We start from the raw sequence: 14,984 nt of genomic DNA on the forward strand, positions 1-14,984 counted from the left end.
ATTTAATGACATTAAGTTTAAATTTGATTAAGGAAAACTTATTAATTTAACTGGAAAAGACAAGCATTAAAATATGTAGGTTTATTTAATGACATTAAGTTTAAATTTGATTAAGAAAAACTCATTAATTTAACTGGAAAAGACAATCATTAAAATAAGTAGTTTAATTTAATTCTCAGTGGCATGAAAGTGTAAATAAGTTAGAAAAATTAGGGGTATTTTTTAATGGGTACTTATCTTTTAATAATAGAGATATCTAACACTAATGTATTCTAGAGTCCTTATTGTTTTTCTGTGCTAGGTGATGTGGATGAAGCCGAGATCGAACCATTGAGTTCTTTCGGCTTGAAAAGAGGTGGGAGGGAGACAAAAACTCCTATTAAATACCAAGATATGGAATGGAAGACAAGAGAGAGGAAAGCATGGCCATCGTGGTCGTGGCTCTAAATGCTAGCTACTATTGTTCATCTCATTGTTGGTTTTCCTAATTTTTACCTAAGTAGTTTCATAGGTATGAGATGTTATCTATCATGAAGTGTTCTATTACTTGAGTAACAAGCGAGAGAGATGAAAGAGTTTGTTATGATCAAAATGTAATCTCTTATTTCCGTTAAAATGACAGTTGCAGTGTACTAGCCTTTATATAGACTTTGATTACCCGGAATGAGATAACCAATACAATACATTGAACCATACTAAACCATTACTCTAATACGTTCATTACTCTAATATGTCCATGCAAACATTATCTCACTATAGGGTTTTACCACCCTATCTTGTAAACGTTTATGTTATTTAAATTTGAAAGCTTTTTGTCCAAAAAAAAAATAGATTTTGTGAGAACCTAATTTTAGACAGTTAACTGCTTTAAGTACATATGTATAGATATAAGTAACGAACAGTTATTCGATGTCAGCCAAAAAAGGAGAAAAACAATGCATAGTTATTCTACTTCTAGGCTGCATCATATTTCAGTTTCATATAAACCATCGGGATATTAATGTATGCAGGGTCGTCGACAATATCTTTCCCAACAAGTTCGGTTTAAAACAAACTTATAATTATGAATAGTAAACTTTCGAATTTGAACTTTGAAATCTTGTGTTTCCTTTTATCAATGACTTGGGAAAAACATATTAAAAGATGATATCCCGTACTCTCTTTTCTATTCTTGATGGATCAATGCCGATCCGTGATATGATTTAGCAAAAAAAAATGATTGCCTGCAAATATTCATTTAGACAATAAAAATCGTATATAGTCAATTATGTCGTGACACATGCATGTGCGTGCATATGTGTGTGGATGTGTTCATACGTATACCTGGGCGATGATTGTATAAGCGGTCCTATCATTCAAGTTCTGGAGATTAGCACTCATAACTTGAGCTCCTTCTTCTTCAAAAACTCCCAAGAGCTCGTGTAACGTTAATCTTTTCATGTTAACACTGATAATCAGGTTCATCTCTATGATCGAACCCCGTGAATGGATACTGAGTTTTGGCAAAAGAGACGACGACGATCGTTCTGAGCGACACCCGACTTCTCCTTCTAGCAATGTTTTTTTCTTCTCCTTTAAATACGTTACTTTCTCTTTCAACTGGATCATGTACGATGTCGCTTGATCTATAAGTTGGGGCACTGGTAACTGCCGGTGCCAAGAAAAATCACAAGTTACATAACGATTTTTCTTTTCTGCATGAATGTGTGTATAATCAAAATATAACACAAGCGTAAATCCTAGCTATGGGCATCACTTTAGGTCATACAAATACATATATGGATTTTATACACTTACAGAAGTGTGAAATTGGTTTCTAAGATAGACTAAGATAGCAAAACCACTGAAATATACATCTATCAAAGAATTTCTACTATCTACCGACATAATATAATCCATGTATAGTGTGCTCTAGAGAGAGAGAGAGAGAGAGTGAGAGAGAGAGAGAGAGAGAGAGTGAGAGAGAGAGAGAGAGAGAGAGAAAGAAAATCGAACCCTACGAGTGGGAGAAACATGGGAAGAGAGTAAACAGAATAGATCTTTCATACGCATTCGTCGCTCTTTCTCCCTGAGGTTTCGTTTTTCCCTCAACGACAATGAGCTTCCTTCTCCTATTTCTTTTTCCCTCTCCATTCTTTTTTCTTCTCTTTTAAGCTTTTATATACGCTGCTATGTTTCTCTTTTTGTTTCACTCCACATCTCTCTATATATTAAGAGAGAGAGAGAGAGAGAGTAATTATAGTACGCAATTTTGAGAGAACAAGCTGCGTAATTGTAGTAGAAAGTGATGTTTTCCCAATAAAGTCATGGCTTTATAATTGCGCCCGTGAGCTTACACACTGCTTAATAATGCCTTTTTACATATGTATTTGGTACCAGGATATAGCTAGTTTTCATAGATTCAGTTTTACATGGGTAAGAACTTTTCGGGGACTTTATATTTAACTCTAGGTTTTGGTCCAGTGAATTGCTCGGCAGTGTATTAGGTTTGTAGAAAATTATTGTCAAAAAAAAAAATCTTGTCAAACTATTCAAATAGCGTAAATTAGTGAGAGGACATGTTAATAGAGATATGATCAATGCCGTGCAAAAGTATGCAATGTTACCAATCGAAAAAAACACAGGAAAAATGTTTTCTATTACCGATTGAAAGAGAAAATGATTAGGATAGCACTAAAAAAGTTTTTGTCACCAATATAGCCTCTAAAAATAAAAATGACCAAAATAGCACTTAATGTTTTATCAAAAGAGATAAATATACACTTATACCTCCAATGGTAAATTAATTTAGACATTAGGGTTTAGAGTTAAGCGGTGGGTTTAGGGTTTAGGATTTAGGGTTTAGGTTTAGAGTTTAGGGGTGGGGTTTAGGGTTTTGGGTTTAGGGTAGGGTTTAGGATTTAGGGTTTAGGGTTTAGAGTTTAGAGTTTAGGGTTTAGGGTTTAGAGTTGGGGAGTGGGGTTTCGGATAAGATTTCAAATTTTGAAAAATAAAAAAATTTAAACTTTTCAAAAGATAAAATGCTATTTTGGTCATTTTAGTTTTTGAAGCTATTTTTGTGACATAAAGTTATAAATGTGCTATTTTGGAGATTTGCCCCCGGTTGAAAGAGACAAGTAGACAAACAGCCATCTTCAACTGCTTAGGTGCACATCCGCACACATTTATCATCCAAAGTTATCACATGTCATGAGCTGTGATTATTCAACGTCACTAACTTTCATTACTCGACATACCAGAAATGGATACATTAATCCATTCCTTACAGACAATACTTAAAACACTTTTGGCAAAACTGTTGAACATAAGTCATTGGTGATGTTGCTTATGAAAAGGACCTGGAACTTCTAAAATCTACATGTATAAACTAACAAATTAAACAAAAACACTTTAACCGTGGACATGAATACGAAGACATGAAATTAGGACAAAACTATACGCAAAGAATGAGAACGAATTTTTGTTGCACATGCAAACTATGTAGTTTGGAACTTTTTAGAGAGTAAATATCCTTCCACCATGAATTAAATCAGCGGTTTCTAATTTTTGTACGTTATTGATAATTAAAATGGTTAATCATTAGACCAATTCATTGTTTGTCGGGTTGTATGTTAGATTTACTGTATCTTTGACTTTTGAGCATATATATATAACTGAACGAAATCGGCTTGTAAAATATTTTTCACATGTCATCCAGCTGAAATCACTTTAGTACCCAAATCACCGACAGGAATGACTTTTTCCCTGGCCGATAAACCAAATTAGTATTTTTAGTTAAAAATACAGCATTGAAAATTGATAAAAAGAAGTTAGCCGCAAAGGAAAAATCAAAGAACTACCTATTACATGCTATAAGTGTTAACTTTTTCTTATATGCATTTTCCACGTGTACTTTTTCAAACGTTTGAATACCACCACATGAAACTAGCTATTTAAACAAGTCATAGGTTTGAACTTTGGTTCCTCATCATGTTAATCATTTAAACACTGCTATAAGTGTTAACTTTTTCTTATATGCATTTTCCACGTGTACTTTTTCAAACGTTTGAATACCCCCACATGAAACTAGCTATTTAAACAAGTCATAGGTTTGAACTTTGGTTCCTCATCATGTTAATCATATTGGTTCGTCAATCGTCCCGACAAAATTTAAATCATCCAAGACGCTAAGTATGATTAAAGATTGTTTTAGGTGACCTATCTTTACTATATCTAAAAGTTAGCAGAGTAACTTTATAAATATTTAAATATTTCTAGATTAAAAAAAAAATATGGAAAACATAAATAAATATTAAAACAGTTATTAATAGGATGATTAAGCTAAATTTAACACAAAAGAAAGAAAAGGATGAAGATTAAGAGAGATATAGATTAAATTAATCAGATAGGTAGTATTCATATAAAATTATTTTATTTCATATATTCAAGCTGAAACTTGAAAAATCTAAACATATGTGACAAAATCTGATTGGATAGTACTTTGCATTAAATCCATTCCATGGTCTACCATAAGCAAATAACATATATAGATGATTTTGTTTTTAATAACAAGTAGGGGTGGCCAAAAAACCCAAACCGAACCGAACCGAACCAACCGAAGTTAAACCGACCCAAACCAAACCGTGTTCTTTACATAACCCAATTGGTTCATGTTTTATTCAATCCGAATGGTTTGGTTTGGTTTGGGTTTAAACCGAACCAAAAACCGAACCAAACCGATAATTCAGTATATATATATATATATACATATTAGCATATTGTAAATTTTAGTTAAAGTTTCATTTTCCATTTTTTCTTAACTTCCATATATTTTTAAAAAATTCCAAATATGATTCAAATTACTATTATATATATCTCTAATCCTAATACCTAAAGATTGTACTGAAAACAAAACCTAAAAATATAAGCATCTAAATCGTAGCCGTCTCGTCTCGTTCATCTTCTCCAATTTCCTTTGTCTAAAGGTAAAAATATATAACAAAGTTATTATAGGATCGATAAAAACAAAAAGGTAGATGCAAATAATTTTTTAGTTAATAGGTTTTGGAATGCTTACAAGTCTTTGTTACACTAATTAGATTAAAAATAGTCTATTCTTTGCCTATTATGTATTTCTTCTTTCGACGTCGTTAAGAGTTTTGTCATCGAGCTTTAAATCGGTTACAACTCACTGTTTCTAATGAAAAGAGAGAGTAACTGAACGTTCTTTCTATTTAAATAATTTAATTAACAACTTCTATGTTTTCTGTGTAGATGAATAACCAAAACAAGGCCAGCGGTAAAAGAAAGGAATCTGATTCTCCACCACTACCGCCAAAGCCAAAAAGAAAACTACCAACACGATCACCGGCGTGGGAAGTTTTTACGAATCTTAAAGATGATGAATCAAAGTGCTCATGCAATTACTGTGTTAAGATCTATTCATGTCCTTCCACAAGTGGAACTAGCACTATGATGTCAAACATGAAGAAGTGCAAAGATCATTTAGATTCCCTCGAATCTGATTCTCAGCAACACTTGTCTAGTGGTGGAAATAATGTTTATGGTGGTAAAAGTGTTGGTATGACTAAACCTTTTGATCATGTGGTGTGCAAGAGAGCAACAGTGAAAATGATTATCATGGATGAGTTGCCATTTTCTTTTGTTGAGAATGAAGGGTTTAGACAGTTTTGTGAGACTGTTATTCCTTGGTTTAGTATTCCATCACGAAGAACAATTACGAGGGAGGTTGTTGGTATGTATAATGCTGAGAAAATTGCATTGAGGACTACTTTTAGCCTAAATAAGCAAGCGATTTCTTTTACCACCGATAGATGGACTGTTATTACAACTTTGAGTTATATGGTTATAACTGCTCATTTCATTGATATGGATTGGCAACTGCATAGAAGAATTATTAGTTTTAGGCCTATTCCTGATCATAAAGGAGAGACCATTGCAAATCAGTTTATAAGATCTTTGGATGATTGGGGTATTGAGAAAGTGTTTTCTATCACACTTGATAATGTAAGCAGCAATGATAAAGCAATCAGCATTTTGAAAGATCGGCTGCTCCAAAAGAACAATGATGCTTTGATGATGAATGGTGAATTTATGCACATACGCTGTTGTGCACACATACTGAATCTGATTGCCAATGAAGGGTTGGATGATATAAGTAAGAGCATAATAAGTGTTCGTAATGCTGTCAAATATGTGAGGTCTTCTACTTCAAAACTAGAATCTTTTAAGCGTTGGGTGGAGGTTGAGAAGATAACAAGAGAGGAAGTGTGGTATTGGATTGTGTTACTAGGTGGAACTCAACTTACTTGATGCTGAGAAGGGCACTTAAATATCAAACTGCATTTGAAAGGATGGCTGATATGGATAAGCCGTATGATGCATGGTTCAAAGAACTTGATTCTAATGGAAAGGTGAGGAAAGGACCTCCAACAGCTGTTGATTGGGAAAAAGCACGGCACATGGTAAAGTTCTTGAAGTCTTTCTATGACTCAACTTTAGCCTTCTCTTCTTCCATAAAAATAACATCAAATGGTTGTTATAATGAGATATGGAAAATTCAGTCAAGTGTCGAGAATATGGCTTATAGTCAAGACGTTGATTTAAAAGATATGGCTTCTGCAATGACAACTAAGTTTGCTAAATATTGGGAAGGTACTGAGAAGATCAATAAGATATTAATAGTGGCTGGTATACTTGATCCTCGTCGCAAAATGGTTTTCACAGAGTACAGCTTTGAAATTATCTATGGAAGAGGTAATCCAAAGTACAAAGAAATGTCTAAGTTGGTGATGGATGTTTTGGGGAGAATATTCAAGGTATACAGTGACCGGTACAACACTTTAAGTCTACAAGATTATGCTGCTCCTGATGGTGATAATGTAACCAAGTCAAGCCAAGATTGCAAGGATACGGAAGATGACAACATTGATGATCCCTTTTTAAAGTTTATGGTTGCTAAAAGAACAAATTCAGAAGTTGTAAACGAGCTGGACAAGTATCTCAAAGACGAGCTGTACGTACAAATTGAAAATGACTTGGGGCTTCCATTTAATCTTTTAGACTGGTGGAAGACAAACAGCTCAAAATACCCAATTATGTCTCTAATGGCCAGAGAAATTCTTGCTATACCAGTATCTTCTGTTGCATCTGAGTGTGCTTTTAGCACTGGAAGTCGTATTTTAGACCAGTATCGAAGTTGTTTGACTCCTGATATGGTTGAAGTGTTGGTTTTGACCCAAGACTGGTTACGTGCATCACTTCGTTCAGAAGCAATAAAGACTCTTGAAAATCTAGAAGAAGAAAACCAATTCATGGATTCAGGTATTTTAGAGCAAGTCCATTGGTTAGAGACTATCAAGGGTTCTAATAAATAATTTAGTAATTAATTTTGTGATTTGAAAAGTTTAGAACCCATGTTAGTCTAATTAAATTTTTCTTACTCCAATGGTAGAACCTCATTGAGTTTCTTAAAAAAAAAAATTTCTGAAACATACACGTGAGGTTATGACAGAGCAGCACAGCCATGTTGCTTCCATTTGAAGTAGAAAAAATTGTTTTACCTGTAGCACCAGCTGCACAGCTTTCTTCGAACTCACCACATCCCATAACCCATCACTGCAGTATTGTTTATTTTCCGGTTATAGAATGATAAAAGGATGAATAAGAAAACGAAGCTGATTAAGAAAACGAAGCTAGACAGTAGACGTATAAAGAAGATCAAACTCCATACCTGATTAAGAACTTCAGAATCTGAAGCTGATACCACAAATGTGATCGCAAGACCCTTTGTTCCAAACCTACCAGCTCTCCCGACCTATACCATAAACAGAGTATAACAGTAATGTTACAAGACCTCTTTGTTAAGTGAGAGTCAAAATAATCCATATGAGATTTCAGGAATTTTAAAAACAAATATTTACCCTGTGAAGATATGTATCAGCAGAATCTGGCATGTCATAGTTGATAACAATGTTGACACGCTCAATGGCAATGCCTCTTCCTACCAAGTCTGTCGCCACAAGGATCCTCTTGTGCCCTTCCTTAAAAACTTTTGTAGTGAGTCAGCATAAATATCATATCATTGTGAAGGGTTAAGAATTGGTCTCCTGTAGAAAAGCTCTAAGAGCAAGTCGAGACGGTTCAGATGAAATAATATACAAACCTCTCTTCCTGAGACATGCCAGAGTGAATGCATATTGAGGGGAAATTGCATTCAATAAGCAACTTGTTCAGCTCCCCAGCTCTGCTAACGCTCTTCACAAATATGACAACTTGATTGAAGTCCAATGCGTCAAGAAGGTCATTCAACTTGCGGTTCTTCTCCATCTCGCTCAGTTTGATGTAGTGTTGTTACAACGACATAACACAAAAACAGTCCAACCTCAAAAAAATTTATATGCTGAATCACCAAGATTGGCACATTGTGCGAATAAATGTTCTTCACTGTCTTTTCCAAACCAAGAGAACTGTAGCTGTACAGCCCTGCTAGTTCATTAAGCAATGAAAAAGTTGCAGCCAAGTCGTCAAAGGAGACAAACATGCAATCAAATGAAACGGAAAGAAAAAGACAAGCTTCAGAACCTCATATTGGTGATCATCCAAGCTTCTGTTTTCAGCCCCTGCTCCCCCATGTCCATCACAAACACAAAACAGCCCAAACTGAAACCATATACATTTAGAATTACGTTAGCACAAGCAGAGAACTCTTATCATTATTCAGGACATTAATTTGATATGGACCAAAAGCCTAAAAAATAATCTATTACCTCCTATTTTAATCTATATGGACCACTTCAGGTGAATTTATATTTATACCCTTAATATTTTTTTTGTCTTTTACTTCTCCAACCAACCAATCAACAAACACTTGGGCCCACTCATTCTTCTTCCTCATCAACCATCGTTTCTATTGTGTAAACTGTCAACCATGGTTTCTTCCTCTCATCTTCTAATCATTCACTTTGACTCTCTCCATTGATGCGTTCTGTTTATTCCTTAACGGTTATCGAATATTCGGCCATTGGCTCCAGTAATGTAACTACTTCTCCGGTGGCATGAGATGCACGTCCGGTGGTGCATGTTGGTGGTCGGCAGTGAAAGCTTCGGTTTATGTACTTCTCTCCACGTTAAAACTGCTCGACTTCATTGTATATCATTCACAAAGGAGAGCATTAATGATGACTTCAGATGGCACAACTCCTCCGAGGCTCCAACGGTTACCGTCAAAACTTCTCTTCATTGTATATCACCAGCGAGAGCATCAATGATGGCTTCCGATGGCACGACTCCTCCTACGGTGAAAGTTTACATGATCTACCTTATACTTTTAAGGTTTGTTAACTTCTTTATCCACATAATTTTTGGAAAACATACATGAAATGTATTTTAACAAAATTTATGATTTCATTTTATTGGGGCAAAGACATGTACACATAAAGAAGTGGTACAACTGAGGTAAGTTCAAATTTTATGTCGTACACCTAATTTTTTTGATTTCACTGTCAAAATATAACTATGTACAAACTGGTACAACTCAAAAACTAGTACAACTATGTACAAACCGGTACAACTCGAATACTGGTACAACTATGTTATTTCATTTTATATTGTGCATCACGTTTTAAACGTATATCATGTTTTAAACATTATGGTTGAATATTAAATCAAGTAGTTGTATTATTCCTAAATATCTTTGTGTAGTTTAACCTGTTTATCTATTTCTTTTGGTTGAAATACATTAAATCAAAATCTATAAAATTAAAATAAAAATTTGTTAGGTACGTAAATACAAAACGTAAAACTAAATAATATTTATAAAAAATTTAGATATTAAAAAGAAACTGATGGTATTGGGATTATAATTTTCATAATTTTTTAAAAATTTCATAAATTTCATAAATTTTTGAAGATTTGTTTTTTTTTGTAGGAAACATTTTAAATTATAAAATAGAATTAAATAATAAACTGAGTGAAATGTACTAATTTGCAAACATAAGAATCAAAAACTATTTGAAATCAAATTTGTAGATACAACAAACATATGTATATCATATTTTATATCAAAATATGCAAGTTTCACCATGTTCTTCTTGTGTATGTGATTACAATTGCTCTATTTCTTATAATATTTTCATGTCCATATCAAGAAAATGAACTTTGAGGCGAGAAACCTACTAACCAGCACTAGAAAAACACAAATCAAGTGTTGCCACAATTAAACTAGTAATAGTACTACTGTAGTTAAACCAGTTAAACTATTATTGTTGTAGTCCAAATACCAAATATTAATGTTTATGCATTTTTTTTCAAACTAGTGATGACTTATGCATTATCTTTTGGAGTATACTCTTCCAGATCTTAAACTGCAATCTTTTCTAGCTCGACAGTTGTCTTATTCGGCTTCGGGAGCAAAAACGTAAAGATGTTTTTTTCCATATATAATACAACTGGTACAACTAGTACAAATGGTAAAACAAATCATTATAAAAAAATATTATATAAACAAACTATTAACAAATTTTGACACATCCATGAAGATTAAACCAATATTTTCATTGGTGATACATCATCATCCCTTTCTAAAATATCATTCATACGTTGAAAACAAAAATTAAATATAATCATATTAATTGTAAAATTGTAGTAATTATACATGTTTTAGACTTCTAGTTGTTCTAATTATACATGTATTTTGACAGATGCAAGCGGGAAAGATTAGACTAATATGTATTATTTGTTCAACGTCATCTTTTGAATATCATTCATACACTGAAAAAGGGATGATGTATACATGTATTTTGACAGATGCAAGCAGGAAAGATTAAACTAGTACAACTATGTACAAACGGTACAACTCAAATACTAGTACAACTATGTTATTTCATCACGATTAAAACAATTATTTGCAAAAAAAACACAAAAATCATACATCAAACCCAATCTTTTTCTTCTTTCCGGTGACTCGCGTTTTTAGAACAATGTTTGAAGAATTTTCTGGCTCTGCATCTAGCTTTTTGGCCTCAAGACCAAAAAGATGAAGATAATTTTTTTTCGAAAATCGTACAACTAGTATAATAATTTTTTTTCGAAAATCGTACAACTAGTATAACTAGTGCAACTTGTAAACGTATCAATTTCAAATCAAATATTATTAAAAATATACTATTCATATATTTGACACATGCATGCGGGGTAGATTAGACCAATATGTCTTATTGGTTCTACATCATTCTCTTTTCTAGCATCTTCATATGCGGAAAACAATAACTAGATGAAATTATTATACATCTCATAATTAAGTGATGTCATTTCATAATTTCTCAAAGCCATGTCATCTTTTTTGTGAGAATGAACATGGTGATGATACATAAGAAAATCAATTTTCAAATAATATATAGGAGATACTCAATATGTACTAGTTGTACTAATTCGAGTTGTACAAGTTGTACTAGTTTGAGTTGTACTAGTTGTCCTAGTTTGAGTTGTACTAGTTGTACTAGTAATAATTTGCGTTCTTCATTATCTGGGATATCGGATGGAAAAGATGAAAATTTCACTCTGGATAAGATATAATTGATTAAACATGACTATGGGTTGATCGATTTGAGATAAGAAAGAGAAAATTAGTGGATGGTTGAAGAAAAAAATTGATTTTGTATTATGGTGGAAGAACTATGAATGGGGAAGAAGAAAGAGATTGGGTCGGATTTCGGGTCTGGATCTGGGTCGGATATTAGGTTGGATAGTAATGGCATAGGTTAGTAAATACGTTTAACTCCTTAGGTTTTTCAGTTATTTAACATAGATTTCTATTTAAATTTAAATGCAAAATAAATAAATAAAGTGATGGGTCTAATTGAGATTTTTTGGAGACCAAGTGGTCCATCTCAGCATTTGATCCCATTATTCATTACACAAACAACTAAAGATCAAAGCTTCAGGTAACCTTATTAGCCCCAAACCAGAATAGGCTACATTACCTTTGATTTCTCAGATAGAACGATTGATTTCGGATTCAGCTGTTCTAGAGAGTCAGGAGTAACCGATTCAGTAGAAACCTTCGGCCGGAACTTTCTACCAGTCTTCGATATCTTAAACGTGACCCATCGGTTTTCACCAGAGATCAAAAGCTCGAGACGTCTGGGTAGTGCAACAGACGACGGAGTGATCACGATTGGAGCGCCTTTGCCTTTTGTCCGACGAAGATCGATAGAGAAGATGAATTGATCTAGATTGGAGGAGGAACAGAACAAACTGATTCCGGCGAAGAAACCCCGACGAAAGAGAGAGAGAGACATAAATGGGAGGTCCATTCAGAAAGTGACACGTATGGGTTCTTATCAATTCCAAAAAGCCATATTAAACACCGGTTCTCTCATTTCTATTTTTTTTCATTTATTTATTTTTCACTTTTGTTGCATAACCTCCCTTTAGAAACACTGATGGAGGTGGTCTTAGTTTGTTTTTTTTAAGAATCCTAAGTGAGTAAAGTCTCACAATCTCCCATATATGAACTAATATCTTCTTTTTTTTTTTAATTTGAATTTGTTAGAGTTTCATCCTCAATCTCAGAATGAAAGTGAGCTTCACCCGTCTCTGTAAGCGTAAAACGGTAAGCTTTGCTAAGGTTATATTAGTTTTATATAATGCTTAACGGTTCTATATAAGATATGAATATTGGTTTGAACGATTATCATCTTTAAGTTATTGTCTTGTTGCAGCTTATTGTTGGGGGCATGAGAAAGACGTCTGGATTTTTCCTTTTTCTCTTTATAGTTAAATTGGGTTTTTGATTTTTGTTTGGCTTTATAATTTAGTGAAGATCTGTTTTACGTTGGACCATATTTGGTATTTAGTTTTTGATACATTGTTTTTGACTTTTAGTAATGGGGTTTTTAGCTAACAAAGTTAATATTCCCTCTCTATCTTTTATAAGTTGATTATTTTTTTAATAAAACTGATGCCATCATATTTTATAACCAACCCAAACTACACCATAATAAAGCAAACCGAACAAATCAAAACCAAACCGAACTAAATCTAAACCAAACCGAACTAAATCGAACCAAACTAAACCCAAACCGAATCCAAACCAAAGCTACTTTGGTTTTAATTGGGTTGAGTTTTATAAAACCCAAATTAACCAAACCAAACCGAACCCGAAACTAAACCGATGTGCCCACCCCTAATAACAAGTACATAAATAAATGATATTAATCACGGTTCACTCCCTTGTTAGTTAACAAATTTACTAGAAAGTACTTCTTTTTTTTTACTGTCTAAAATTTATTTGATTAAAGGGCCAAGCCCAAAATATTACAAAGCCCAAATCTTTCAATTTAGACCCAAAGACATACACCAGGCCCACCTAAGAAAACCCTAAAAACAACACAAAACGAGGCGCCGCCGCTACGATCCACGGCCTCACCCTCGCTTCAAGTCACCGCCGGTGAACCACCGACGATTCACCGGGACACAGCAGCACTCACTAGCTCCACAAACTCATCACCGCAAACGCTTTCAACCCAAGTGTGTCCAATATCGGAGAGAATCAATCGGTAAACCGAGATCTCATCCGCCTCCATGCATCACCAGAACTAGGAAGAAAGCTTCGCCGAAACATCACCCTTAAACACCGGAGAGCTTCGATCGTCCTCAAACGAGAGCTCCTCCATCAAATCCAGCCCAAAACCACATAAACAAAGATAACAAAAAACCAAACCCTAAAACGGAGCTAGGGAATCCAGACCGGTGACGCAAGGTAAGGAACGCTTTCACCCCCGGAGACTAGAGCCGGCGATAGCAGAGCTTAAGAAGCCTCCACCTCCCGGAAACCAAGCCGGCGGAGATGGAGCTGTAGAAACCTCCACCTCCCGGAAACGAAACCTAATCTGGCAAGCCAACTTCACCAGGCTAAAACCTCCACACGATCGCGTCGTTACTCCAGCCGCAGCGCCACCAATGATGACGGTTCACTCCCCGAGTTGTCGACGGCGGATGAGGACTGCACCAGAGCTCCGACAAGGCGGTCAGACAGAAGAGGCGAAAGAGAAACAGAAGGATTATCTCTATCGGAAGAACGAAGGGCTCCGGCGACGGCACGCTCGCTCACGCGCCGGCCGTACGCCGGACCCAAAGGCAGATCTACTTTCTCTCTCGGTATAAACTATAAACTAGAAAGTACATAATAAAGTTTTTCTCACTATAAGTATATATATGTGCATGGCTAGATCCTGTATGTGAAATATAACTGAAAATAATAAAGGCATAACAAGTAGAAATCTGCAATTATTGATTTTATTTATTTATTTAAACTAAAACAACAGGTAACAAATATTTTACTACAGTTTTTCTCACTATAAGTATCTGCTCCTTGTAGCCATAGTTTTATCTTCTCCAAGTCATAATAATTTTCAAACATAATTTATTTTTATCATCTTAATAAAAAAAACGAAGATGAAGCTCGTGATTGTACAATTCTCCATAATCTTTCTTCTCGTCACATCTTCATTGTTCGTGCTTTCAACCACTGATTCGTGTAAGTGTACTTGATTTAGTTAATTGGTTTAGGTAACTTATCATTTGGTGATCTACTTTGTCTAAAGTAATAATAATAAGATAATTTTATCATGTGATGAATGAATTCGCAGCGTGTGGTGGGAAGTGCAACGTGAGATGCTCAAAGGCATCACAACATGACTTGTGCATCAAAGATTGCAATATATGTTGCCAGAAGTGTAATGGTTGTGTGCCCTCTGGCACTTATGGACACAGAGACGAATGCCCTTGCTACCGAGATATCAAAAACTCCAAAGGCGGACCCAAGTGTCCCTGAACATGTTTTTGAAGATCATCATAATATACCTGATATATATATATATATATATGTGTATGGAAATATACTTACATCTTATGTTTGATTTATGAAATAAAAATTGTGAGCTTAAAGTGATTAATATATAAAAGAATGAGAGATATTGACA

General features: G+C 34.4%; 2 protein-coding genes and 1 long non-coding RNA gene across 4 annotated transcripts; 1 reads left to right on the forward strand and 2 right to left on the reverse strand.

Moving 5' to 3' along the window:
* Positions 1-1,202: 1,202 nt before the first annotated feature.
* LOC106294263 lies at positions 1,203-2,153 on the reverse strand. 2 transcript variants are annotated; one of them, XM_013729829.1, is made up of 3 exons: positions 1,996-2,153; positions 1,324-1,647; positions 1,203-1,223 (listed from the first exon to the last, which is right to left on the reverse strand). In XM_013729829.1, exons 1-3 carry the CDS (start codon positions 2,131-2,133, stop codon positions 1,203-1,205), a joined length of 483 nt encoding a protein of 160 aa, XP_013585283.1. In that variant the 5' UTR covers positions 2,134-2,153. The 2 variants fall into 2 exon arrangements, with proteins under 2 accessions (XP_013585283.1, XP_013585284.1); XM_013729830.1 differs by having other exon boundaries at positions 2,001-2,087.
* A 5,220-nt stretch (positions 2,154-7,373) lies between these two features.
* LOC106293613 lies at positions 7,374-8,348 on the reverse strand. Its single transcript, XR_001260559.1, has 3 exons — positions 7,923-8,348; positions 7,733-7,816; positions 7,374-7,617 (listed from the first exon to the last, which is right to left on the reverse strand). It is a non-coding gene; the product is annotated as an uncharacterized LOC106293613 (long non-coding RNA).
* Positions 8,349-14,411: 6,063 nt separating this feature from the next.
* Positions 14,412-14,880, forward strand: LOC106294136 (gibberellin-regulated protein 8-like). Its single transcript, XM_013729739.1, has 2 exons — positions 14,412-14,539; positions 14,652-14,880. Exons 1-2 carry the CDS (start codon positions 14,458-14,460, stop codon positions 14,834-14,836), a joined length of 267 nt encoding a protein of 88 aa, XP_013585193.1. The 5' UTR covers positions 14,412-14,457; the 3' UTR covers positions 14,837-14,880.
* Positions 14,881-14,984: the final 104 nt, after the last annotated feature.

The sequence above is a fragment of the Brassica oleracea genome, chromosome C5 (genome assembly GCF_000695525.1).
Source record: "Brassica oleracea var. oleracea cultivar TO1000 chromosome C5, BOL, whole genome shotgun sequence".
NCBI lineage: Eukaryota > Viridiplantae > Streptophyta > Magnoliopsida > Brassicales > Brassicaceae > Brassica > Brassica oleracea.